Genomic DNA, 27517 nt, shown 5'->3' with positions numbered 1-27517 from the left:
CGAATTTGCATGAGTTCCTCGCTGAGTAGAGTAATCTTGGCTGTAGGTTTTCCCTTTCATCGCTTTAAATATTTCCTGCCACTCCCTTCTGGCTTGCAGAGTTTTTGCTGAAAGATCAGCTGTTAACCTTATGGGGATTCCCTTGTATGTTATTTGTTGTTTTTCCCTTGCTGCTTTTAATATTTTTTGTTTGTATTTAATTTTTCATAGTTTGTTTAATATGTGTCTTGGCATGTTTCTCCTTGGATTTATCCTGTATGGGACTCTCTGTACTTCTTGGACTTGATTAACTATTTCCTTTCCCATATTAGGGAAGTTTTCAACTATAATCTCTTCAAATATTTTCTCAGTCCCTTTCTTTTTCTCTTCTTCTTCTTGGACCCCTATAATTCGAATGTTGGTGCGTTTAATGTTGTCTCAGAGGTCTCTAAGAGTGTCCTCAATTCTTTTCATTCTTTTTTCTTTACTCTGTTCTGCAGTAGTTATTTCCACTATTTTATCTTTCAGGTCACTTATCCGTTCTTCTGCCTCAGTTATTCTGCTATTGATTCCTTCTAGAGAATTTTTAATTTCATTTATTGTGTTGTTCATCATTATTTGTTTTCTCTTTAGTTCTTCTAAGTCCTTGTTAAACATTGCTTGTATTTTCTCCATTCTATTTCCAAGAGTTTGTATCATCTTTACTATCCTTACTCTGAATTCTTTTTCAGGTAGACTTCCTCTTTCCTCTTCATTTGTTTGGTCTGATTGTTTTTTACCTTGCTCTTTCATCTGCTATGTGTTTCTCTGTCTTCTCATTTTGCTTAACTTACTGTGTTTGTGGTCTCCTTTTCGCAGGCTTCTGGTTCATAGTTTCCTGTTGTTTTTGGTGTCTGCCCCCAGTGGGTATGGTTGGTTCAATGGGTTGTGTAGACTTCCTGGTGGAGGAGACTGGAGCCTGTGTTCTGGTGGATAAAGCTGGATCTTGTCTTTCTGATGGGCAGGACCACGTCTTTTGGTGTGTTTTGGGGTGCCTGTGACCTTATTATGATTTTAGGCAGCCTCTCTGCTAATGGGTGGGGTTGTGTTGCTGTCTTGCTAGTTGTTTGGCATAGGGTGGCCAGTACTGTAGCTTGCTGGTCGTTGGGTATAGCTGGGTCTTAGCATTGAGATGGTGATCTCTTGGAGAGCTTTCACTGTTTCATATTACATGGAGCTGGGAGGTCTCTGCTGGACCAATGTCCTGAACTCAGCTCTCAGAGGCACAGGCCTGACACCGGCCAGAGCATCAACAGCCTGTCATCCACACGGCTCAGAAGAAAAGGGATAAAAAAAGAAGGAAAGAAAGAAAAAAATAAAATAAGATAAAGTTATTAAAATAAAAAATAAATCATTAAAAATAAAAAATAATTTTAAGTAATTTTTTTAAAAGGAGAAAAAAAATGGTCAGACAGAACCCTAGGACAAATGGTAAAAGCAAATCTCTACAGACAAAATCACACAAAGAAGAATACAGATACAAACTCACAAAAAGAGAAAAAGGAAAAAAATATGTATATCTTTTGGGAAGTCTGAGGTCTTCTGCCAGTGTTCAGTAGGTGTTCTGTAGGAGTTATTCCACATGTAGGTGTATTTCTGATGTATCTGTGGGAAGGAATGTGATCTCCACATCTTACTCCTCCACCATCTTGAAGGTCTCCCCCAGTCACTGATTTTTGTCTTTACCATTATACTACACAAAGGTTAGTTTTCCCTCCTATCTCTAATTGAGACTCAAATAAAATCACTGTGAGTAGGGATCCTCTTTCAGTTTAAGCAGTGTTTTGTGTTGTTTTCAATGAGAAAATAGAAGCTATGTTCTGTTCAAAGCATTTTCATGTACAGGCAGTCCCCTTCTAATGAACACTTGACTTATGAATGTCCCATACTCATCAACAACCTCTCTGAAAGGACTTTAAGCTACTCCTACTACCCATGGAATCTGGAGTTGTTTCTTCCATCTGCAGGAGTTGGTTTCTCCCTCAGCTCTCCTCTTCTGGGAGCCTGAGTTCTCACAAGCTCCCATCAGACCTTTTGAATCAATTAATATGTGAGCACATTCTCCTACTGCTGCCACCAGGACACAAGAAGGTGATGGTGACCCTGCCAAGAATCCCCATAGGAGCTGAGCCCATGAAGGAAAACAAAGAGTATAAAGAAAATTCTGGAATTCTGGTTGGTGATGGTGGGGGGGTTCTCCATTTGAGCTTCAAAATTCCTTTCCCCTAGAAATAGCATTATACTATAATAACATACCTATGTAAAACTGAGTTCTCTGACTGACTCACTTATCCAGACCACAGCCAAGAATAAGCAGTAAACAAATGGCCTCTAAGCGGGCAGAGAATATGCATCTTATTTATTGGAAAAGCCATTCAAAAACCCACTAATTGCCTATTTATTCTGTTTGTACATGATTCTAATTAGTTTTAATGAGATGTGAGATGTCAAGCCTATAGGAGTTTATAAGCAGCAAATTTGAAGAGACTGGAAAATATGTTATAAGTAGATGAAGTGAAATCTGATAGTTGACAGCAAGGTAAGAGACCAAAAAAGCATTAAAAAGAAGTTTAAGAACTCAAAAGCCAACCACAATGAAAAACTCCTTCACATCCACAAGCATGACTAAAATGAAAAATTGACAACACCAAACGTACTGAAGATGCAGAGCAGTGGATTGCTCACACATTACCAGTGGGAGTAGAAAAAGGTACAGTCACTGGAAAATAGTTTGACAGTTCCCTTACAGTAAATACTTACCATGTAACCCAGAGGTTCCACTCTTAGGTGTTTACCCAAGAAAAATGAAGACATATATCCCAGACCCATGTCCCCTGCTTTGGCAGGCGGACTCGTAACCACTGCACCACCGTGGAAGTCCTCCTTTTCCTTCTTTTGTGTTTCCTGTCCAGAGAAGTTCCTTTAGCATTTGTTGTTAAGCTGGTTTGGTGTTGCTGAATTCTCTTAGCTTTTACTTGTCTGTAAAGGTTTTAATTTCTCTGTCGAATCTGCATGAGTTCCTCGCTGAGTAGAGTAATCTTAGTTTTAGGTTTTCCCTTTCATCGCGAGACTCATACTCATATCAGCTTTATTCATTATAGCCCCAAACTGGAAATAACCCAAATGTCCCTCAAAAGGCAAATGCATTAAAAAGTTATAGTATATCCATACAATTAAATACTACTCAGGAAGAAAAAGGAATGAACTACTGATCCTCACAACAACATGGATGAGTCTCACAGACATTGTGCTGAGGGAAAGAAGCAACACAAAAATCATATAAACATATTGTATGATTCCATTTATGTGAGGTTCTAGAATGGGGAAAACTAAGCTATGGTGATAGAATCGGAACAGTGGTTGCCTGAGGTTGGAGTAGCACTGAAGAATGACTGGAAGGGACACAAGGGAAAATTCTGGGGTGATGGAAATGTTTTATATCTTGATTTGGGTGGTGGTTAGAAAGGTGTGTATTTTTCAAACTGTATGGTTAAAATGTGTGCACTTTATTGTATGTAAATTTTAGCTAAAATTTTCATAAAGTACATAATTTACAAGGGGAGAAAATCCTTCAGAGGACCCCCCTGCTACAGGGTAAAATCTTAACTCCTTAACATGATCTGGCCTTTGTTTAATGTCTCTTGGCTCATTCCTTACCATTCCTCCCCAACTCCTACCACTTACTTTATGCTACTTGTATTTCCAAAAACTGCTTCTCTGTCTATTTCCTCTGAACCTTGAAGCACAATGCTCCCTTAGCCTGGAATTCCTTTTTATTTTCTCATTCATCACTAAATCCTCAATATCCTTCAGGACTCACAGAGGTAGCACCTTCTCCAAAAAGCCTTGTCCACTCCCTGTCTGTATTAGGTACTTTTCCTCTTCCTCCCAGAGAACTTTTTGCTTCTCTCTAACAAAGCATGTATTGCTCTCTAATGTTAAGTGTAACTTAAAAAAACCCTCAAAACCATAGTGGACTGGTGCCATTTCATGTATAAGCAAATAGTCTTCTACATATTCAGTAAACCCTGAGTGAAATCATATATTGTAGACTAATTTCTATCCAAAATAGCTGAAGTGAGTTTCAGCACTCAAATTTATCATGAAAACTCTTCTATCCAGAATTACTTGTTCTTCTACAGTTGCAAATGATTGAGATTTTAGTGTAAATAGCAGTTTGGTATTATATTATTACTAGTATGATAGCTTATTTATATTGTGGGTTAAGTAACTTCCTATGGGCTTTATCTGGAAACCTAGCCAGACTTTATTACATTGATTCTACAGGAAAGTGCATTTTACATTCCAGTCAAGTGACAAAAACACTGTTCAGTTGAACCATATGAAATTGCTGATATTCAACCATTTTTGACATACTAAAATTGCAGTTTCATATGATTCAACCTAAATATTTTTAAATACAACCCTATGGCAAGTTGGAGATTGTTAACTATGTATTTAATGCATGAATATATTCTGTAAGATGCTAATCTTATATATTAAGGCTATTGGATATAATTGTTTTACATAAACAGTAAATCACAGGATTTTCAAGAAAGTTTGTGTAGAATGTTAAGGCTTACTTGAGTTCTACCCATCTTTCTTCCAATTAATCACAGATGCAGCAGACATGAGGATATTCTGGAACTGTTTATTTTTTGAACCAACAATAGGGTGAAAATGCAGATTCATTTCTTCTTTTTAACCTCCAAACTATCTAACCAGTCTATTTTTAATATTAATTTTAATTACAATAATAGCTAACATTTATTGAGTGCATATTACATGCTGGGTACTGTGCAAACCCATCTACTTTATGAGCAAAGTACTATTATTGTCCCTATTTACAGATGAGGAAATTAAAGCTTAAGGACCTTGCCCAGGGTTATACAGCTATATGTGGCAGAGTCGGGTTTGGAATCACTTTCAGTCCTACTACTCTGTCCACTGTTTACCTCAGGCACATTTTTTTAAACCACAAGTAAGCACTCATGCTGAAAAATTATGATTCAATTCAGCAAGTATATAATTAAGCTGTGATTATCATTAGTGATACCAGGCCCATTCACATATGAAATATGTTGTATTATTATGAGAGACCATCATAAGACAGTAGAGGACTGAGTACCAAAATGCTGTAAGAGTTCTGTTGGAATCTAGGAAAGGGAGAGAATAATTGTGCGCTTTGTCATTAACTCCCAGAAGAGCGTTGGTATAAATGGTACCATCCAATCATAATTGGATGCACAGCATTCTGGGAACAAGCCAAAAGTTCAGCATAAATAGGAATGTGGAGAAATCATGGATGTATAGTAATGAGGTCCAAGAGGGAGTAGCAAGCCCAAGTCTAATTCTGGGCAGACATCAGTAGTATGTAAGGGAAGTTAAAAATCTATGACTGGGCTCTCTGAACCCCAGAACTATACTGACAAGTAGGACTGAATGATTACTCATTAGGTATTTGGGGCAGATGAGAGGGGGGCAGAAGAGATTAACCAAAATTTCGTGCCTACATTTTTGGGATAATAATGGTATCAAAAATAAAAGAATTTGTGCAGTGGAGGAGATGATGGGCTCAGGCTTTAGACACTCTGAATTTTTTTTATTGGAAGTATAGTTGATTTACAATGTTGTGTTAGTTTCAGGTATATGGCACAGTGATTCAGATGAAAAAATATATATATATTCGTTTTCAAAGTCTTTTCCCTTATAGGTTATTACAAAATATTTATAGGTCCCTGTGCTATACAGTAGGTCCGTGTTGTTTTCCTATTCTATACACAGTATGAGTATATGTTAATCCCAAACTCCTAATTTATCCCTCCCCCTCTTTCCCCTTTGGTAACCATAAATTTGTTTTCTATGTCTGTGGGTATATTTCTGGTTTGTAAATAAGTTCATTTGTATCTTTTTTTTAGATTCCACATATAAGCAATATTATATGATATTTATCTTTGTCTAGCTTACTTCACTTAGTGTGATAATCTCTAGGTCCATCCATGTTTCTGCAAATGGCAATGTTTCATTTTTTATGGCTAATATTCCATTGTATATTCCATTCCATATATATATTATATATATATTATATTATATATATATATATAATATATATATACACACACTACATCTTTATCCATTCATCTTAAACACTCTGAATTTAAAGTGAAGGCAGACTGTCTACAGAAAGCCAGTTTTTTATGTTGGCTATAGTTGACTGGGGTCAACCTTTGACTTATCTACTTGTTATTTTTTAGATGGCCCTTCTGAATTTCTTCATCCCTGAAGAAAAGTCATACTCTGAAGAGGAGAGTAGGCGTGTTCGCCGCAATAAAAGAAGCAAAAGCAGTGAAGGAGCAGATGGTAAGTCTATTTGGGTGATCCTTTATCACATATCAGTTGATGAGAGTACCATTCTGAGAACTACCTTTTCAAGTGTACTTCACCATCTCCTATATTTTCCACAGACGCAAGGTCACAGAAGGTTTTTCTAGCTTAACCTACCTAACCTACTCTTTTGACATAGAATTGACTATACAAGGATCCTGTTTCCTCTAACCCCAGTACCTTTAGTCCTTTCACAGTATGTCTGATAGCCATGGTAGCAGTTTTACCTCTCAAAATCACCCTGCATAAGGACTTCACCTCTCCTGGGGACATCCTATATCTACTAAGGCCACCAAGAGGATTCAGTCCTATTCTTGGAATTGACAGAGTACTGTGCCATGGTGGCACTTACATGATATGTTAAATCCAATGATAATCATGTCACTGTTGGTGTCAGCTACCATGCCTCTAGAACTCACCTGTAAGTTCCTTGAGGGCAGGGATTCATTTCTCTTTGTAAAGCTCCAGAATCTAGCCTCGTATCTAGCAAATTGTTGGTGTTTGTAATGTAAGTTGGTAATGTTGATTGCCCCTTCAGCTGGGTTATGATGTGCCATGAAAACCATCCCTATTGAAGGTGAAACAGATTTGAGTTAACTAGCAATGCATTTTGTGGGGCATAACAAAGTGTTGAGCTAGCTCCTGGGCAGGGTCTTTGAATCACTCTATTTTAACATCATTCTGTCAGTTGACAGAATGTTACCTCTTTAGAGTAGGAGTTTGTAGAATGCATAGCTATGGGCTGTTGTAAAGCCATCTGGATTCAAAGACAGCACGTGGCTGGCTAAATCTGCCAAAGATATATGTTCTGGAGGGTTACAAAGCAATATGACTTTATGAAGGTGAAAATGGGATTTTTTTAAAGCTGACATTTGTCAATGTAAGTAAGGGCCAGCGATGGAAGCAGTTCCAGACTGCATGAGCAATTGAAGAAATGGGGCCAGGACTTTGTCATTTGGGACAAAAAGAGGTAAAACTGGATGAAGTCTGAAAAAGAGCTCAGAAGAAGGACCTGTAATAAAGAAAAGAGAGTCAGAAATAAGTGGGCTGTTTTTAGTCAATGGAGGTGGCAGCAGCTTTGAGCCCTTCAATTGAGAAATGGACCAGCGGGGCCATTCTCTAGAGCAGATACTTTGCATACAATTCATGACCAAGTTCAAGCCTAGGAAATGTGGTCCATGAAGTAATAGGCACCCATTATTCATATACTGGTTGCCACCAGTTTCCTGGAAGTCTTCAGAAAGCTATGTAGAAACTGAGAACTGAGAATCAAGGTCCCTTTCCCCTCCTTATCATCTTACTCTTTGATGCATGTAGGTCTTTCCACCTTTGACTCTTCCCCTGAACTATTCCCAGTACCACAAAATCTTTCATATTCCCTGATTGCTAAGGAAGAGAAAAGAGAGGTGGTAAGAGCAATATCACCTTCTGTAGTGGTCATGGTCTTCCCTTCCTCTCCACGGGGGAGGTCTAATAGCTTCTAAAGTTTACATCTTCATCTGGCCTTCCAAGTTTTCTCGTAAGGAAGGCAGCTTCCTCCACTCTCCCAAACCACTTTATCTGGATCTGGCTACTAGCATCTCTGCTACTGATTTTCCTTACAGTGTTTATTCTGTTTTGATACAAAATAGTTTTTCCCTCTGTTGAAGGCCAAAGGATCTCATTAATTTTTAGTACTTCTTATCTAATTTCCTCCTGGTCTGATACTCTTGTCAGTCACTAGACACTAGTCACTTTGTGCCAATGCGTAACTTCTCATGCAATCCCAGATATTTTCTTTAAACAGTATAGCAGGGAGGAATCCAAGAGCCCCTTAGAGTTAGGAGAATAGAATGCTTTGGGGTTCTGGGATTTGATTAGATTTCCAGCCTTTCACCTGGGAGGCTATAGCACCATTTCTTTAGATGTGGTGGGTGCTCCAGTGATTTAGAGGGTGACAAGCCAATCCAAATCTCCTTTACTTTTGAACCATTCCTCTTACTCTGCTGAGTGTATGGTATATTTATTGAAAACATTCTTCAAATATTTACTGAGAAAATACAGCAGTTTCTATAATACTAGAATGAAAATGCCATAAGGATAATCATGTTTATTTACTTTTACATCCTCATTGCCCAGGAAAGGACCTGGCACTTAGTAGACCCTCAATAAATATTTCTTGTTGCCCTCAAAAACTTAACTTCCAGTGTAAAGAGACAGATAATAAACAAAATTGGTGGTGATGAGTGTTGTGGAGAAAAATATACCAGGGCAAGAGGGAGAGAACGTGATGAAGTGTGCTGTAAGGTGATCAGGGAAGGTCCCTCTAATAAGGGAACAGCTGAGAAGAGACCTGAATGAAATGAAGGTGTGAGCCATGTGAATATCTGGACCGGGGCAGGGAAAGGAGGAGAGAAGAAGCAGTAAATGCAAATGCTGTGAAGTAGAAGAATGCTTGATATGTTCCAGAAAGATCAGTGTGGCTGGGAGCAGAGGGAGCAAGAAGGAGAAGGAAGGAGATGAGATCAGAGGGGGAAGTCAAATTTAGAGCCTTGTTGTAGGCCAAGCTAAGGACTCTGACCTTCACCCTGCATGAGATGGGGAACCATTGGAGAATTTTGAGCAGAGGCATGACAGGACCTGACTTATGTTGTAAGAGAATCCCTCTGGCTGCTGCAGGGAGAAAAGACAGAAGCAGAAAGATGTGTAGGGGAGTGTAACAATAACCCAGGCGAGAGATGATGGTAGTTTAGACCAGGATGGAAGCAATGGAGGTGGGTGGGGAGGAGTGGTCAGATTGTGGACAGATCTTTGAAGGAATAGCTGACAAGATTTGGAGGTTCACTAGATAAGGGATATGAAAGAGAAAACCAAGGATGACCCCACAGTTTTGAACCTAAGTAACTAGACTAGTATTTGCCATTTCTGAGACAGAGAAACAGGAGAAGAGGAATGTAAAGGGGTGTAAAGAAGGAATCAAGAATTCAGTTAGGCATGCTAAGTTTGAGGTGTCTACTAGGCACTAAGTATATATGTTAAAGAGGCAGCTGGGTATATAAATCTACACCATATATCAAGACAGTGTGTCTCAAGACAATGAGCTGACTCTGTTTTGTAAGAATAAAGAACTTCTCATTGAAGAAGTGAGTGAGTCTATAAACCATATGAACAGAGTAAGAGGTTGGATGGGATAGGTAAATCAGAGGGGGGTGAGTTAAGGCCAAAAAAAAAAAACAAGCCTATTAGGTGTTGTTTCTAAATCCACAAGTTACTTGATATATTATAATAAAAATTTAGCTATCCAGGGACTTCCCTGGTGGCACAGTGGTTAAGAATCCGCCTGCCAGTGCAGGGGACACAGGTTCGAGCCCGGGTCTGGGAAGATCCCACATGCCGCGGAGCAACTAAGCCCGTGTGCCACAACTACTGAGCCTGTGCTCTAGAGCCCACGAGCCACAACTACTGAAGCCAGCACACCTACAGCCCATGCTCCGCAAAAAGAGAAGCCACCGCGATGAGAAGCACGCACACCGCAACGAAGAGTAGCCCCCGCTCACCACTAGAGAAAGCCCGTGCAACGAAGACCCAACACAGCCAAAAATAAATAAATAAATTTATTTTTTTAAATTTACCTATTAAATAAATAAATTTATTTTTTTTTAATTTACTTATCCAGCTCAGGTTTGCATCACAAATATTAAAAAAGAAGAAAAAAGTCATTTACCTTGAACATTTAACAGCCTGACAGGGATTTCAGGGCGAAAACATTTTTCAAAGGTCAAAAATAGAGATAAGTTTAAAAAGAGAGCAGGAAAATCAGTTCTAATTCCTTGTACAATTTTTTGATGTTACTATCCTTTAATTTCACTTCTCAAAACTTTATTTTATTGTCATATAACAAGACTTCTAGGCACTACCAGAAGTATAAAGATGAATAAGACCCTCAGAGAAGCTTACATTTTAAGGAGGGAGCAGATACATTTATTGGCAACAGGTAAAAATTAAACAAAGGTAGGGTGGTGAAGCTGAGTCCTAGAGTTTTACCTTACACAGTACATAGAAGACACTCAAACATTTGTTAAATGAATAACCAAACAAGCAAATGGGCAGGGGGTGGAACGAGTCTAGATTTTTTTCTGTCTAGGAACTATAGGCATTAAGCTTGATGATCTTCACTAATCCCTGTGGGAGAAAAAAAGTCTTAACAAATGGTTCATTAACACTTAGGAAAAGCAAGGGACGTCGGGATCCTTAGGAGCCTGCATAGGTTCACCAAGAATAAATCAGACTGTTTTCCTGTTTTCACCAGACTGCTAAACTAGTTGCTTAGGGGCATAACATAGACATAGTCTACCTTTTTTTAATTTATTTTTTATTGAGGTATAGTTGATTTACAATGTTGTGTTAGTTTCAGGTGTACAGCAAAGTGATCTAGTTTTATATATATATGTGATATTTATACACATATATAAATAATATTTATACACACACATATATCTCTCTTTTGCAGATTCTTTTCCCATATAGGTTATTACAAAATATTCAGTATAGTTCCCTGTGCTATACAGTAAGTCCTTGTTTTTTATCTATTTTATGCATAGTAGTGTGTATATGTTACTCCCAAATTCCTAATTTATCCCTCCCCCCACATTTCCCCTTTGGTAACCATAACACATAGTCGATCTTGCCTTAAAAAAATGTCGGTGGCAATATCCAGGTCATACCCAATCTTTCTGACCCACCATTCAAGAAATGATTGGATTCATCTCATTTTCTTCCTTTGGATTACTCTATAAATGAAGGCATTGACTAGGAAGCAGGAGTCCCAAACACAGCGTTAGTTTTCCTCCAATATAAATCGTGGCACTTTATAACTTAAAGAAAATGCGTGAGATCTTTTTCTTTACTACATCTCTATCTTAAATTTACTGCTCCTGTTTTGAGTTGGCCAAAAATAATTGATATCAGCTTTAAGTTCATTTTTGCTAATTATATGAGGCCTTTCACTTATTGTTTTTCTGCAAGGAAAGCACGATCCCTTCATTAAAGGTGTTATGAGTCACAACAGTTCCAAAAATCTGTGCCAGGATTTCCTGCTGAGATCCATCTTTGTGATATGTTTCTGAAGTAATAATAGTTCTAGGTGGCTTGCTTAAACATCTCTTGCTGGATACTCCAGAAATCTGCGAACGTAACTTTCTAGTTAGAATGAAATGTAGAATATATTCAGAGGGTCAGGAGGTCTTAGAAGCAGATAACGTGAATCCAGAATTCCCACAGAGATAGTGTCCATATTTTATAAATATTATTGTAAAACCATCTGTTCTCTTCCTGTAGGAGCATTTTCAGAAATCAAGCACAATATTAATATCTCTCCATACCCACCATCCCGCCATATTTCTGTCCTAGTAAGAGAATAAAAATAAAAGTGCAGCATTGTGTAATAGAAAAGGTATTAGATTGAGTCACAATTTCTGGATCCTGGTCCTGATGTTACTGCCACCTTATCAGGCATGTGACCTTAGAGGAGTGACATCCCTCTGAGCCTCAGTTTCCTTAGCTATAAATGGGAATAATTAGTCTTGCTTACCTCATGCAGTCATTGTAATAATCAAAAGTGTTAATGTATGCAAAAGCTTCAGAAATTAGCAGCCGCATAGCACAGGGAGATCAGCTCGGTGCTTTGTGACCGCCTGGAGGCGTGGGATAGGGAGGGTGGGAGGGAGACGCAAAAGGGAGGGGATATGGAAACATATGTATATGTATAACTGATTAAATTTGTTATAAAGCAAAACAAAAATAAAATAAATAAAAAATAAAATAAAAAAGAAAAAAAAAAGAAATTAGCAGCTATTAGTAAATTCTCTCTGGAAAATGAACATAGTAGCATGGTCTCCGAGGCATTTTAGGCACTCATATTCATTAATTTATGAATAACCACTCTAATGTCTACAGAGGTACTCTCTTTCAGACAGACTGTCCTTTTTTGTACTCACTGATACTATCGAAGCCCATAGAAAGAAGACTCCAAGCCTCAAGTTATGGCCTACCTCATCACAAGAAATGATCACATCTGTACACTTCCATGTCACTCTCTTACTCTGGCTGGCTGGCTGTGTATATGTCTCTTTTTTCAGTATCTCTTCTTTGTAGTTTTCTTTACCTTTGGACAGATCAAGAAAAACTTAGTATTCATTTTTGGTATTATAAAAGAGTAAAGGGAAAAAACAAATAAGATTGAAATATATCCTTTGTCCTTCGTTTCTTAAAAATAATAATGGAATAAGACTTAGCCAGCATTAAGTTGATACAGATGAAAATGAAAGACTATAATCTCAAAGAAACAGACTTCTGCCTATACAAATATTAACTAGAGTTAAGAAGTGCCCTCATTCTAGTACTACTCTTGTATTTACTGCTTTTTAGTGAGCCATCACTGTGCTATTATCAAATGAGAGAGATGAAAATCGTTTTGAGAACAGATAGAGTGTCAGCGACTTGTTCACAAGACAAAATTAAAGGTTTTGAGGGTTTACCATGTGTGTAGACTTGAAGAGAATTGTTGATTTCAGCTGTACAGTCCCCAAGGTTGCCTACTGGTCATGGAAGCCAACAGCTTAAGTACCTACAGGACAACACTCTGGAAAGTGGCTTTATATCAAATATGATATTAAGTAAGCTAAAACGTCTTAGCTTGCTCATACTCCAAAATGCACTTTAAAGTTATATTTTCATTCATGGAACTAGCCTCGCAGTAAATTATCTCAACAGGCTTTCACCACTGACACTTGGTTAACAATCAGTTTTAGAATACTAACTACTCGTAAGACGTTGTATCAGGCTCTGTAGTTGGTACAGCTACCAAACTCCTGTCCTTAGCATTGAAGTCCTAAAGTGAACTGGGTATAGAGGTTAGTTAAAGATTAGGCTGCTTAAAAATATTTATGAGACATTTTTAATTACCAAAATAATACATACTCATTATAACAAACATAAGCAATATAACATCATGTAAGGTAAAGTGTGAACATGCCCCACTAGAAAAATGCTGTAAAGGTAAGATATCTTTGAGGAATATCTTACTTGCCTAAAGGAGGTCACAGGTCCAGCTGATCTGAGGTTCTTGAAAGGTACTTCTGGTCCTCCTCATTCTCTCTTAAATTCCTTCTACTTATTTGTTTCTCAATATTAGAAAAAATTATGAACTCTAGGCCAGGAGACCAGGATTCTAGTCCCAACTCTGCCATTAGTAGTTATACTAGTAATGACCTTCAAGTCTTTACTTCTCACATCTTAGCTTTTTCTAAAGGTTAGACTAGAATCACTGATTTTCAACTCAGGTTTAAGAGATTCAACATTATCTAAGGAGTTCGTTCAAGGTATACACACCCCTGGAAATTCTGACCACTGCACCCCATTAAGAAGACGACTGTTACTGATGAGATTATATCATATCCTTCAAATATGTTAGAGTAAGAAAAAGATGTTGAACTTCTAGAATAGATGGTCTAATTGTTATAATTTGCTTCTAACTATTCCTGATTTCTATATATAATGATAATAGCTAGGGTTGTTTTAGCCAATTAAATGATGTCTGGACGATTAAATACTCAGGGTTTCAGTTTGGATGGTCAAATGAGCCTTGTCATTAGCGTCCATAAAAGGCTCAGTAAGGATTAAGAGCACACATTTGGTTTCAAGAAGATGTGTAGGCAGAAGACTCCTGTTGGCTCTGTAGTGTAGTACTCATGCAAACTCACCTTACTCTAAATTCTACCCCTCGACCTGCAGGGCCTCTTGTGTCTCACAGGTGAGGAACTACTACAACTTCCTTTTGTTCATTTATTCATTTAATAAATGTTTATTAAGTACCAACTAGTTATTGGATAAATGTTTATTGATCACTGTTTGGAACACTAGGGACCCACTGGTGAACAAGATAAGACCCTACCCTCATCAAACTCACAGGTGGATGTTTTTGTATAGTATAGTAAGTGGTATAATAGGATAAGCACAGGGTGCTTGGGATACATCAGCATGTGATCTAGACCCAGGAGATCTGTGAAGTTCTCCTAATGGAGGTAGTATCTGAGCTGCAACCTGACCAATGCTAAAGAGTTACCCTAGTGAAGATTTGAGGGAAGGATAAACCACGCAGAGAGAACGTACATGTTGGAAGGCTTAGCATAAAGGGGAGCTTGGCTCATTTGAGGAACCAAAAGAAGTTAGTACGGTTAGTGTAGATTTCTAAAGGAGAAGTGATAATAAATGAGCTGTCCAACAGGGGGCAAATCATGCAGGGCCTTGGCATCCATTTTATGGAACATAGAAACTATCCTAAAGACAATGGGCAAGCACAGGATCAGTGTCAAGAATAGATCATATCTACAAAACAGAAACAGACTCATAGACATAGAGATCAGACTTGTGGTTGACAAGGGGCAGGGAGGGAGAGGGATGGACTGGGAGTTTGACATTGGTACACGCAAACTATTATATATAGGACGGATAAACAACAAGGTCCTACTGTATAGCACAGGGAATTATATTCAATATACTGTGATAAACCATAATGGAAAAGAATATAAAAAAAGAATGTCTATATATGTATAACTGAGTCACTTTGCTGTACAGCAGAGATTGGTACAACATTGGAAATCAACTATACTTCAATAAAAAATTTCTTAATTAAAAATAAAATCTTAAAAATATGCTGATATGTCATTTTTCTACCCATAGCCCAAATACAATAGTAATAATTTTATAATGCAGTAACATCCTATGCTAATTAGGTGGGGAAACCCATGTATTTGTGGAAAGAAAATAAATTGGGTGTTTTTCCAGCTTTACTGAAGTACAATTGCGAAATAAAAATTGTATATATTTAAGGTGTATAATGTGATTTTTTTTAATAACTTAGTTTTGTTTATTATAGAACATTATTGTTCATGACTGTATCCTCACCACAGGGTTGATACACAGTAAGTTCTCAAAAACTACTGTTTCTATAAACAAATGAGTAAAAAGAGATCATGTTCTTTTTTTTTTAATTTTTTAATTAAATTTTTTTTTAAACAGCAGGTTCTTATTAGTCATCAATTTTATACACATCAGGGTATACATGTCAATCCCAATCGCCCAATTCATCACAGCACCACCACCACCACCCGCCGCTTTCCCCACTTGGTGTCCATATGTTTGTTCTTTACATCAGTGTCTCAATTTCTGCCCTGCAAACCGGTTCATCTGTACCATTTTTCTAGGTTCCACATATATGTGTTAATATACAATATTTGTTTTTCTCTTTCTGACTTACTTCAGGCTGTCTGTATGACAGACTCTAGATCCATCCACGTCTCAACAAATGACCCAATTTCGTTCTTTTTTATGGCTGAGTAATATTCCATTGTATATAAGTACCGCATCTTCTTTATCTATTCGTCTGTCAATGGGCATTTAGGTTGCTTCCATAACCTGGCTATTGTAAATAGTGCTGCAATGAACATTGGGGTGCATGTGTCTTTTTGAATTATGGTTTGCTCTGGGTATATGCCCAGTAGTGGGATTGCTGGGTCATACGGTAGTTCTATTTTTAGTTTTTTAAGGAACCTCCATACTGTTCTCCATAGTGGCTGTATCAATTTGCATTCCCACCAACAGTGCAAGAGGGTTCCCTTTTCTCCACACCCTCTCCAGCATTTGTTGTTTGTAGATTTTGTGATGAAGCCCATTCTAACTGGTGTGAGGTGATACCTCATTGTAGTTTTGATTTGCATTTCTCTGATCATTAGTGATGTTGAGCATCTTTTCACGTGCTTCTTGGCCATCTATATGTCTTTGGAGAAATGTCTATTTAGGTCTTCTGCCCATTTTTGGATTGGGTTGTTTATTTCTTTAATATTGAGCTGCATGAGCTGTTTAGATATTTTGGAGATTAATCCTTTGTCCGTTGATTCGTTTGCAAATATGTTCTCCCATTCTGAGGGTTGTCTTTTCATCATGTTTATGGTTTCCTTTGCTGTGCAAAAGCTTTTAAGTTTCATTACGTCCCATTTGTTTATTTTTGTTTTTATTTCCATTACTCTAGGAGGTGGATCAAAAAAGATCTTGCTGTGATTTATGTCAAAGAGTGTTCTTCCTATGTTTTCCTCTAAGAATTTTATAGTGTCCGGTCTTACATATAGGTCTCTAATCCATTTTTAGTTTAATTTTGTGTATGGTGTTATGGAGTTTTCTAGTTTCATTCTTTTACATGTAGCTGTCCAGTTTTCCCAGCACCACTTATTGAAGAGACTGTCTTTTCTCCATTGTATATCCTTGCCTCCTTTGTCATAGATTAGTTGACCATAGGTGTGTGGGTTTATCTCTGGGCTTTCTATCTTTTTTTTTTTTTTTTTTTTTTTTTTTTCTTTTTGCGGTATGTGGGCCTCTCACTGTTGTGGCCCCTCCCGTTGCGGAGCACAGGCTCCGGACGCGCAGGCCCAGCGGCCATGGCTCACGGGCCCAGCCGCTCCGCGGCATATGGGATCCTCCCAGACCGGGGCACGAACCCGTATCCCCTGCATCGGCAGGCGGACTCTCAACCACTTGCGCCACCAGGGAGGCCCTGGGCTTTCTATCTTGTTCCATTGATCTATGTTTCTGTTTTTGTGTCAGTACCATAGTGTCTTGATTACTGTAGCTTTGTAGTATACTCTGAAGTCAGGGAGTCTGATTCCTCCAGCTCCGTGTTTTTCCCTCAAAACTGCTTCGGCTGTTTGGGGTCTTTTGTGTCTCCATACAAATTTTAAGATTTTTTGTTCTAGTTCTGTAAAAAATGCCATTGGTAATTTGATAGGGGTTGCATTGAATCTGTAGATTGCTTTGGGTAGTATAGTCATTTTCACAATATTGATTCTTCTAATCCAAGAACATGGTATATCTCTCCATCTGTATCATCTTTCATTTCTTTCATAATTGTCTTATAGTTTTCTGCATACAGGTCTTTTGTCTCCCTAGGTAGGTTTATTCCTAGGTATTTTATTCTTTTTGTTGCAGTGGTAAATGGGAGTTTTTCCTTAATTCCTCTTTTAGATTTTTCATCATTAGTGTATAGGAATGCAAGAGATTTATGTGCATTAATTTTGTATCCTGCAACTTTACCAAAGTCATTGATTAGCTCTAGTAGTTTTCTGGTGGCATCTTTAGGATTTTCTATATATAGTATCATGTCATCTGCAAACAGTGACAGTTTTACTTCTTCTTTTCCAGTTTGTATTCTTTTATATCTTTTTCTTCTCTGATTGCTGTACCTAGGACTTCCAAAACTATGTTGAATAATAGTGGCGAGAGTGGACATCCTTGTCTTGTTCCTGATCTTAGAGGAAAGGCTTTCAGTTTATCACCATTGAGAATGATGTTTGCTGTGGGTTTGTCATATATGGCCTTTATTATATTGAGGTAGGTTCCCTCTATGCCCGTTTTTGGGAGTGTTTTTATCATAAATGGGTGTTGAATTTTGTCAAAAGCTTTTTCTGCATCTATTGAAATGATCTTATGGTTTTTATTCTTCAATTTGTTAATATGGTGTATCACATTGATTGATTTGCGTATATTGAAGAATGCTTGCATCCCTGGGATAAATCCCACTTGATCATGGTGTATGATCCTTTTAATGTGTTGTTGGATTCTCTTTGCTAGTATTTTGTTGAGGATTTTTGCATCTATATCATTAGTGATATTGGCCTGTAATTTTCTTTTTTTGTAGTATCTTTGTCTGGTTTTGGTAACAGGGTGATGGTGGCCTCCTAGAATGAGTTTGGGAGTGTTCCTTTCTCCACAAAATTTTGAAAGAGTTTGAGAAGGATGGGTGTTAGCTCTTCTCTTAATGTTTGATAGAATTCACTTGTGAAGCCATCTGGTCCTGGACTTTTGTTTGTTGGAGATTTTTAATCACAGTTTCAATTTCATTACTTGTGATTGGTCTGTTCATATTTTCTGTTTCTACCTGGTTCAGTCTTGGAAGGTTGTACCTTTCTAAGAACTTGTCCATTTCTTCCAGGTTGTCCATTTTATTGGCATAGAGTTGCCTGTAGTAGTCTCTTATGATGCTTTGTATTTCTGCGGTGTCTGTTGTAACTTCTCCGTTTTCATTTCTAATTTTATTGATTTGAGTCCTCTCCCTCTTTTTCTTGATGACTCTGGCTAATGGTTTATCAATTTTGTTTATCTTCTCAAAGAACCAGCTTTTAGTTTTATTGAACTTTGCTATTCTTTTTTTTTTGTTGTTTCTATTGCATTTATTTCTGCTCTGATCTTTATGATTTCTTTCCTTCTGCTTACTTTCGGTTTTGTTTGTTCTTCTTTCTCTAGTTCCTTCTGGTGTAAGGTTAGATTGTTTATTTGAGATTTTTCTTGTTTCTTGAGGTAGGCTTGTATTGCTATAAACTTCCCTCTTAGAAGTGCTTTTGCTGCATCCCATAGGTTTTGGATCGTCGTGTTTTCATTGTCATTTGTCTCTAGGTATTTTTTCATTTCCTCTTTGATTTCTTCAGTGATCTCTTGGGTATTTAGTAACGTATTGTTTAGCCTCCATGTGTTTCTGTTTTTTACGTGTTTTTTCCCTTTAATTCATTTCTAATCTCATAGCGTTGTGGTCAGAAAAGATGCTTGATATGATTTCAATTTTTTTAACTTTACTGAGGCTTGATTTGTGACCCAAGATGTGATCTAACCTGGAGAATGTTCCATGCGCACTTGAAAAGAAACTGTAATCTGCTGCTTTTGGATGAAATGTCCTATATATATCAATTAAATCTCTCTGGTCTATTGTGTCATTTAAAGCTTCTGTTTCCTTATTTATTTTCATTTAGGATGATCTGTCCATTGGTGTAAGTGAGGTGTTAAAGTCCCCCACTATTATTGTGTTACTGTCGATTTCCTCTTTTATAGCTGTTAGCAGTTGCCTTATATATTGAGGTGCTCGTATGTTGGGTGCATATATATTTATAATTGTTATATCTTCTTCTTGGATTGATCCCTTGATCATTATGTCGTGTCCTTCCTTGTCTCTTGTAACATTCTTTATTTTAAATTCTATTTTATCTGATATAAGTATAGCTACTCCAGCTTTCTTTTGATTTCCCTTTGCATGGAGTATCTTTTTCCATCCCCTCAGTTTCAGTCTGTATGTTTCCCTAGGTATGAAGTGGGTCTCTTGTACACAGCATATATATGGGTCTTGTTTTTGTATCCAATCAGCAAGCCTGTGTCTTTTGGTTGGAGCATTCAATCCATTCACGTTTAAGGTTATTATCAATATGTATGTTCCTATGACCATTTTCTTAATTGTTTTGGGTTTGTTTTTGTAGGTCCTTTTCTTCTCTTGTGTTTCCCACTTAGAGAAGTTCCTTTAGCATTTGTTGTAGAGCTGGTTTGGTGGTGCTGAACTCTCTTAGCTTTTGTTTGTCTGTAAAGCCTTTGATTTCTCCATCGAACCTGAATGAGATCCTTGCAGCGTAGAGTAATCTTGGCTGTAGGTTCTTCTCTTTCACCACTTTAAGTATATCATGCCACTCCCTTCTGGCTTGTAGAGTTTCTGCTGAGAAATCAGCTGTTAACCTTATGGGAGTTCCCTTTTATGTTATTTGTCATTTTTCCCTTGCTGCTTTTAATAATTTTCTTTGTCTTTAATTTTTGCCAATTTGATTACTGTGTGTCTCAGCATGTTTCTCCTTAGTTTTCTCCTGTATGGGACTCGCTGTGCTTCCTGGACTTGGGTGGCTCTTTCCTTTCCCATGTTAGGGAAGTTTTTGCCTATAATCTCTTCAAATATTTTCTCTGGTCCTTTCTCTCTCTCTCTTCTCCTTCTGGAACCCCTATAATGCATATGTTGTTGCATTTAATGTTGTCCTAGAGGTCTCTTAGGCTGTCTTCATTTCTTTTCATTCTTTTTTCTTTATTCTGTTCCACAGCAGTGAATTCCACCATTCTCTCTTCCAGGTCACTTATCCGTTCTTCTGCCTCAGTTATTCTGCTATTGATTCCTTCTAGTGTAGTTTTCATTTCAGTTATTGTGTTGTTCATCTCTGTTTGTTCTTTAATTCTTCTAGTTCTTTGTTAAACATTTCTTGCATCTTCTTGATCTTTGCCTCCATTCTTTTTCCAAGGTCCTGGATCATCTTCACTATCATTCTGAATTCTTTTTCTGGAAGGTTTCCTATCTCTGCTTCATTTAGTTGTTTTTATGGGGTTTTATCTTGTTTCTTCATCTGGTACATAGCCCTCTGCCTTTTGATCTTGTCTATCTTTCCGTGAATGTGGTTTTTATTCCACAGGCTGCCGGACTGAGTTCTTCTTGCTTCTGCTGTCTGCCCTCTGGTGGATGAGGCTCTCTAAGAGGCTTGTGTAAGTTTCCTGATGTGAGGGACTAGTGGTGGGTAGTGCCGACTGTACCTCTGGTGGGCAGAGCTCAGTAAAAACTTTAATCCACTTGACTGTTGATGGGTGGGGCTGGGTTCCCTCCCTGTTGTTTGTTTAGTTAGTTCTTCTTGTTTCTGCTGTCTGCCCTCAAGAATATGATATTTTGATATACATATACATTGTGAACTAGTTACCACAGTCAAGCTAATTAACATTTCCATCACCTGACATAGTTCCCCTTTTTTTGTGGTGAGAACCCCTAGTCTCTTGCAAATTTCAAGTATAGAATACAGTATTATTAACTATAGTCACCATGCTATGCATTTGCTGTCCAGAACTTACTCACCTGCGTAACTGAATCTTTGTACCATTTGATCAACCACCCCTCACCACCATTTCCTCTACCCCCCAGCTCCTGACAACCACCTCCTCTGTGTGTGTGTGTGTGTGTGTGTGTGTGTTCATCACATTTTCTTTCTTCATTCATCTGTTGATGGATACTTGCATTGTTTCCATATCTTGGCTATTGTGAATAATGCTGCAGTGAATATGAGAGTACAGATATCACTTCAAGATACTAATTTCATTTCCTTTGTATATACACCCAGAAGTAGGATTGCTGGCTCATATGGCATTTCTATTTTTAATTTTTGAGGAACCTCCATTCTGTTTTGCATACTGGCTCTACTTATTTACATTCCTCTCAACAATGTACAAGGGGTCCCTTTTCTCCCCACCCTCATCAACACTTGTTGTGTCTTGTCCTTTTGATAATAGCCATCCTAATAGATATGAGGTGACATCTCATTGTGCTTTTTGACTTACATTTCCTTGATAATTAGTAATGTTGAGCATCTTCTCATATATCAGTTAGCTAGCTATTTGTATGTCTTCATTATAAAACCATCTATTCAGATCCTGTGCCCATATTTTAATCAGGTATGTATGTATGTATGTATGTATGTATGTATGTATGTATGTATGTATGTATGTATGTATGTATTTGCTATTGGGTTGTTTGAATTCCTTACATATTTTGGATACTAACCCCTTATCAGATATGTGGTTTGCATATATTTTCTCCCATTCTATAGGTGGTGTCTTCACTCTGTTGATTGTTTCCTTTTTTGTGCAGAAGATTTTAGTTTGATGCTATCCCACTTGTTTTTGTTGCCTGTGGGGGTTTTTTAATAAATTTATTTTATTTGTGTATGTATTTATGGTTTCATTGGGTCTTTGTTCCTGTGTGCGGCCTTCTCATTGCGGTGGCTTCTCTTGTTGCAGAGCACAGTCTCTAGGTGCGTGGGCTTCAGTATTTACAGCACGCAGGCTCAGTAGTTGTGGCGCACGGGCTTAGTTTCTTCACAGCATGTGGGATCTTCCTGGAGTAGAACTCACACTCTTGTCCCCTGCATTGGCAGGCAGATTCTTAACCACTGTGCCAGGAAGGAAACCCTGCCTGTGGTTTTGAGGTCATATCCAAAAAATCATTTCCCAGACCAATGTCAAGAAGTTTTTCCCCTGTATTTTCTTCTAGTAGTTTTACAATTCCAGGTCTGTATTTAAGCCTTTTATCCAGTTTGAGGGGTTTTGTTGTATACGCTATGAGATAAGGGTCCAATTTCATTCTTCTGCATGTGATGTCCAGTTTTCCCAGCACCACTTATTGAAGAGACTATTCTTTCTCCCTTCTGTGCTCTTGGCACCCTGGTCGAAAATCAGTAGCCCATAAATGCATGGATTTATTTCCAAGCTCTCTATTCTGTTCCATTGGTCTATATGCCTGCTTTTTTGCCAGGCCCATACTGTTTTGAGTACTGTAACTTTGTAATGTATTTTGAAATCAGTACATGTAGTGCCTCTAGCTTTGTTCTTTTTTTTTTTTTTTTTTTTTTTTTGCGGTACGCGGGCCCCTCATCGTTGTGGCCTCTCCCGCTGCGGACCACAGGCTCCGGACGCGCAGGCCCAGCGGCCATGGCTCACAGGCCCAGCCGCTCCGCAGCATGTGGGATCCTCCTGGACCGGGGCACGAACCCGCGTCCCCTGCATCGGCAGGCGGACTCCCAACCACTGCGCCACCAGGGAAGCCCTCTAGCTTTGTTCTTTTTGCTTAAGATTGCTTGGGCTATTTGGAGTCTTTTGTGGTTCCATATAAATTTTATGATTGTTTTTTCTATTTCTGTGGAAAATGTCATTGGAGTTTTGATAGGGATTGTATTGAGTCTAAAAATGGATTTGGGTAATATGGACATTTTAACAATACCAATTCTTCTAATCCATTTTTTGTGTGTCTTTTTCAATTTCTTTCATCAGTATTTTGTACTTTTTAGTGTACAGCTATTTCACTTCCTTGGCTAAGTTTATCCCTAAGTATTTCATTATTTTTGATGCTATTGTAAATGGGATCTTTGTCTTGATTTCTTTTTTTGGATAATTCCTTGTTAGTGTGTAGAAACACAATTGATTTTTGTATGTTTATTTTGTATCCTGCAACTTTACTGAACTCGTTTATTATTTCTAACAGGTTTTTGGTGGAGTCTAGGATTTTCTATATATAGGAACATACCATCTGCAAACAGAATCAATTTTTCATTTTTATTTCCAATTTGGATGCCTTTTACTTCTTTTTCTTGCCTAATTGCTCTGACTATAGGACTTCAAGTACTGTGTTGAGAATAGGCATCCTATCTTGTTCCTGATCTTAGAGGAAAGGCTTTCAACTTTTCACTGTTAAATATGATTTTAGCTGTGGGTTTGTTGTATATGGACCTTATTAAGTTGAGATGCATTCCTTCTATACCTAATTTGTGAAGAGTTTTTTTTATCAGAAAAGATGTTGACTTTTTTTTTTTTTTTTTTTTTTTTTTTTTTTTTTTTTTTTTTTTTTTTTTTTTTTTTTTTGCGGTATGCGGGCCTCTCACTGTTGTGGCCTCCCCCGTTGCGGAGCACAGGCTCCGGACGCGCAGGCTCAGCGGCCATGGCTCACGGGCCCAGCCGCTCCGCGGCATATGGGATCCTCCCAGACCGGGGCACGAACCCGTATCCCCTGCATCGGCAGGCGGACTCTCAACCACTTGCGCCACCAGGGAGGCCCAAGATGTTGACTTTTGTCAAATGCTTTCTGCATCTTTTGAGATGATCATATGATTTTTATCTTTCATCCTGTTAATGTGATGTATCACATTTGAGAATATAAGTTGTTTCGCCCATTTTTGGATATTAATCCAACTTTCTAGTAAAATTAAACATTAGAATACCTTTGATACAGTTTTGGGAATTTATCCTACATGTATAACAACACTACATAGATCAAATATATATAAGGATGTTTATTATAGCACTGTTTTAGTGGCAAAAGAGGGATAACCCTAATCTCTATAAATAAGGAAATGGTTGATTGACTAAATTGTGAGATAGCCATAATATTGAATATTATACAGCTATTAAAAGGAATGAGTTAGAGTTTTATAGATGCATCTGAAAGAGTAGGCATATTCTTCTGCTTCAAGTTTCAGAGTAATATGTATAATACTGTCACATTTTCGTTGAAAAGGGAAAGATTTTTACCATATGACCCATCAATCCCAGTACTGGGCATATATCCTGAGAAAACCATAGCTCAAAAAGATACATGCACCACAATGTTCATTGCAGCACTATTTACAATAGCCAGGACATGGAAGCAACCTAAATGTACATCGACAGATGAATGGATGAAGAAGATGTGGCTCATATATACAATGGAATATTACTCAGCCATAAAAAGGAACGAAGTTGAGTTATTTGTAATGAGGTGGATAGACCTAGAGACTCTCATACAGAGTGAAGTAAGTCAGAAAGAGAAAAACAAATACCATATGCTAATGCACATATATGGAATCTTAAAAAAAAATGGTACTGATGAACCTAGTAGCAGGGCAGGAATAAAGACACAGATGTAGAGAGCGGACTTGAGAACACAGGGAGGGAGGGGAAGCTGGGACAAAGTGAGAGAGTAGCATTGACGTACATACGCTACCAAATGTAAAATGGATGGCTAGTGGGCCATCAGCAAGGAGATCAGCTCGATACTTTGTGACGAACTAGAGGGGTGGGATAGGGAGGGTGGGAGGGAGGCTCAAAAGGGAGGGGATATGGGGATATACATATACATATAGCTGATTCACTTTGTTGTGCAGCAGAAACTAACACAACATTGTAAAGCAATTATATTCCAATAAAGATGTAAAAAAAGAGACAGATTTTTAAACCCTAAGAATGTTTATAACTATATAGTTATAGCTATAGATATATAGATAATTATGTAGAAACAGTGGTGGGAAGCAGAGGCACCAAGTGAATTAATGATTACCTCAGGTACAAGGAGGTTGGATAGGAAAGCGAGAACTGTTTAGTGATTCTTTGTACAGTTCTGAATTGTTTGACTTGTTATGTTTGGCTTGTGCTACTGTAATTTATTTTTTAAATGTAACAGGAAAAATTGTATAAAATGGGCAGAAAAATGGACTGGAAGGGGCATGAGGGAGACAAAGAAGGCAGTTAGAAGGCTGCTGCAATGATACACATAAGAGATGGTGGTGGCTAGATTAACATAGCTGCAATGGAGACTGACGTAGACAGATTTAGTTAGTAGGTAGAAAAAATTAAGACTGGTGATTTGATTGAGGGGAGAAAAAGAGGAGCCAAGGAAGCCACCCAGGTTTCTGGCAAGGTGCTATACTATTTACTGCAATAACGATCTGAGTAGGAAAATGTGTGGTTTTAGACAGGTTAAGTGTCAGGTACCTATGGGCAATTCAAGAGGAGAAAACCTATAAACAGTTGGAGATATGTATCTGAAGCTCAGGAAAAATATCTGGACTGGAAATATAGATATGGAGATCATTAGCTATGTTAAGACTCTCTCAGTTACAAGTGACAGATAGCTGGCCTAAACTGGATTAAGGGGGTTTTTTTGTTTGTTTTTTTTGTTTGTTTGTTTTTTTGTTTTTTGTTTTAAAGAGGGCATAGGATTTATTAGCTCATTTCTAACTATAAAGTCTCTGACAAAGTTGGCTTAAAACATGGCTGAATCTTGGAGCTCAAATGATGTCATCAGGACTTTCTCAGTTCTGCTTCCCTTTATATTGGCCTTATTCTTCAGGAAGGTTCTTCATATAAGGTGGCAGAAATAGCTACTAGCAGCTCTAGGCTTACGTTTTACCAATTTAGCAGGCCTAATGGAAGAAGTGTGTCTCGTCCATCCATTGAATTCAGTAAGAAGTTTGTTGTTGGCAACACTGGTCAGGGCAGTCTGAGTAAAGTAATAGGGACCAAAGGATTGAGAATCAAGTCACAAGAGTAAGTAGCAAATAGCAAATATAAATGAAAGGGAGGGAGAGAATAGCTAGAGATTTATTAACCCTCTACTATGTGCAAGGCACTGTATTATATTACACCCAGGGATACACAAATGGGTAAGATAAGTTTCCTTAGTTCTGGAAGCACATTGTTTTCATAAGAGAGAATCTTATAAATACTTTCCAGAGGTGATAAATACTTATTTGGAGGTGTGATAAGATTGCAGTGGAAGCACAGAGGAAGGGGCCACAGAATGGCCAAATATATTAAATACATCTCCAAGAAGTGCACAATGGCTGGCACATACTAGGCATGCATATATGAATGAATGAAGTGACATTTGAATTGAATTTTGGAGGATGAATGAGACTTTGATGAAGAAAAGTAGAAGGTGCATTTCTGACAAAGGAAACAGCAAGTGCAAAAGCTAACCAATCCCCTGTGTTTTTTGGCTCTCCTCTTGGCTTAGGGAACCTGATATGTAACATAGGAGACTTGGAGGAAGGACTGAGGAAAGCCAGAACCTTTGGGCAGAGAAAGTGTGACTAGAGTGCAGAACCACCTTGGCTTTCCAATGCTCACTCAAGCATTTGATCAATGGTATTTTAATCCCAAATTATTTTGGCATCTTACCCATCTCACTACATCTCTCCCCTACCCTCCATACACTTGAGAAGTAAATATTAGCAAGGCAAATATAATTCTTCCTTGTTCACCAAAGGTAAGACATGTATAATTGTTCTTAACTTTGGTAGCAGTTTTAATTTTCCTGATCTTCTACTTACTAATCTCTGGTGCAAAGTAGCACCATTTAGACCCTCAGTGTAATTTAGAAACAGTGACTGATCCGATCCTACTCTCTTTCTTGTTGAGGACTTCAAACTGACCTAGAAGACATAGATCCTATGCCATTAACATCTTCAGAACTTTAGTGAAAGCTATTTTTGAAATGGTGACGTACCAAGGATGCTCTGCTGTGGGCTTATGAATCTTAGCTGCATTTTACCACTGCTTCCAGTATACACCCCCTTTAATGAACTTAGTACTGTGGTACATTAGGTCAGTTGTTTAGGGTGTAGCCTCACTGCATTTCTATATACCCCAACTCAGGGGTCTAACCAATCTGTGCTATTTGTCAAGTGGTGTACTAGGAAGAAGGTGACTTTGTGCAGATCTATTCTCCCTATAGCAAAACAACTCATGGGCCTGGCCTGCTGCCAGAAAGTTAGTAGTGTCATCTTTATAAATGAAATTCAGCTCATCATTATCTTACATTATGCCAGAAGAGCGGGAAGAAGATTGACTTGGTAATTCACTATGTTTTGATCCTAATCTGTTTAGAAATATGATTTCTTAAAAAGGAAGTGGAAAAAGAATGTGTTTCTCATGATAGCTT

At 38.0% G+C, this 27517-nt stretch overlaps 1 protein-coding gene across 8 annotated transcripts in view; it reads left to right on the top strand.

Moving 5' to 3' along the window:
- EDA (ectodysplasin A) overlaps window positions 1-27517 on the top strand; it is a 403721-nt gene that overhangs the window by 289321 nt on the left and 86883 nt on the right. For all 8 annotated transcript variants that reach the window (XM_060087148.1, XM_060087147.1, XM_060087145.1 and 5 more), the window contains exon 2: window positions 6273-6378. In XM_060087148.1, coding sequence (XP_059943131.1) covers window positions 6273-6378 — 106 coding nt within the window. The remainder of the gene's footprint in view (window positions 1-6272; window positions 6379-27517) is intronic.

Source organism: Mesoplodon densirostris, chromosome X (genome assembly GCF_025265405.1).
Source record: "Mesoplodon densirostris isolate mMesDen1 chromosome X, mMesDen1 primary haplotype, whole genome shotgun sequence".
NCBI classification, from domain to species: Eukaryota; Metazoa; Chordata; class Mammalia; order Artiodactyla; family Ziphiidae; genus Mesoplodon; species Mesoplodon densirostris.
Note: the sequence above shows the minus strand (reverse complement) of the source record. Positions and strands in the feature narration are given on the sequence as shown.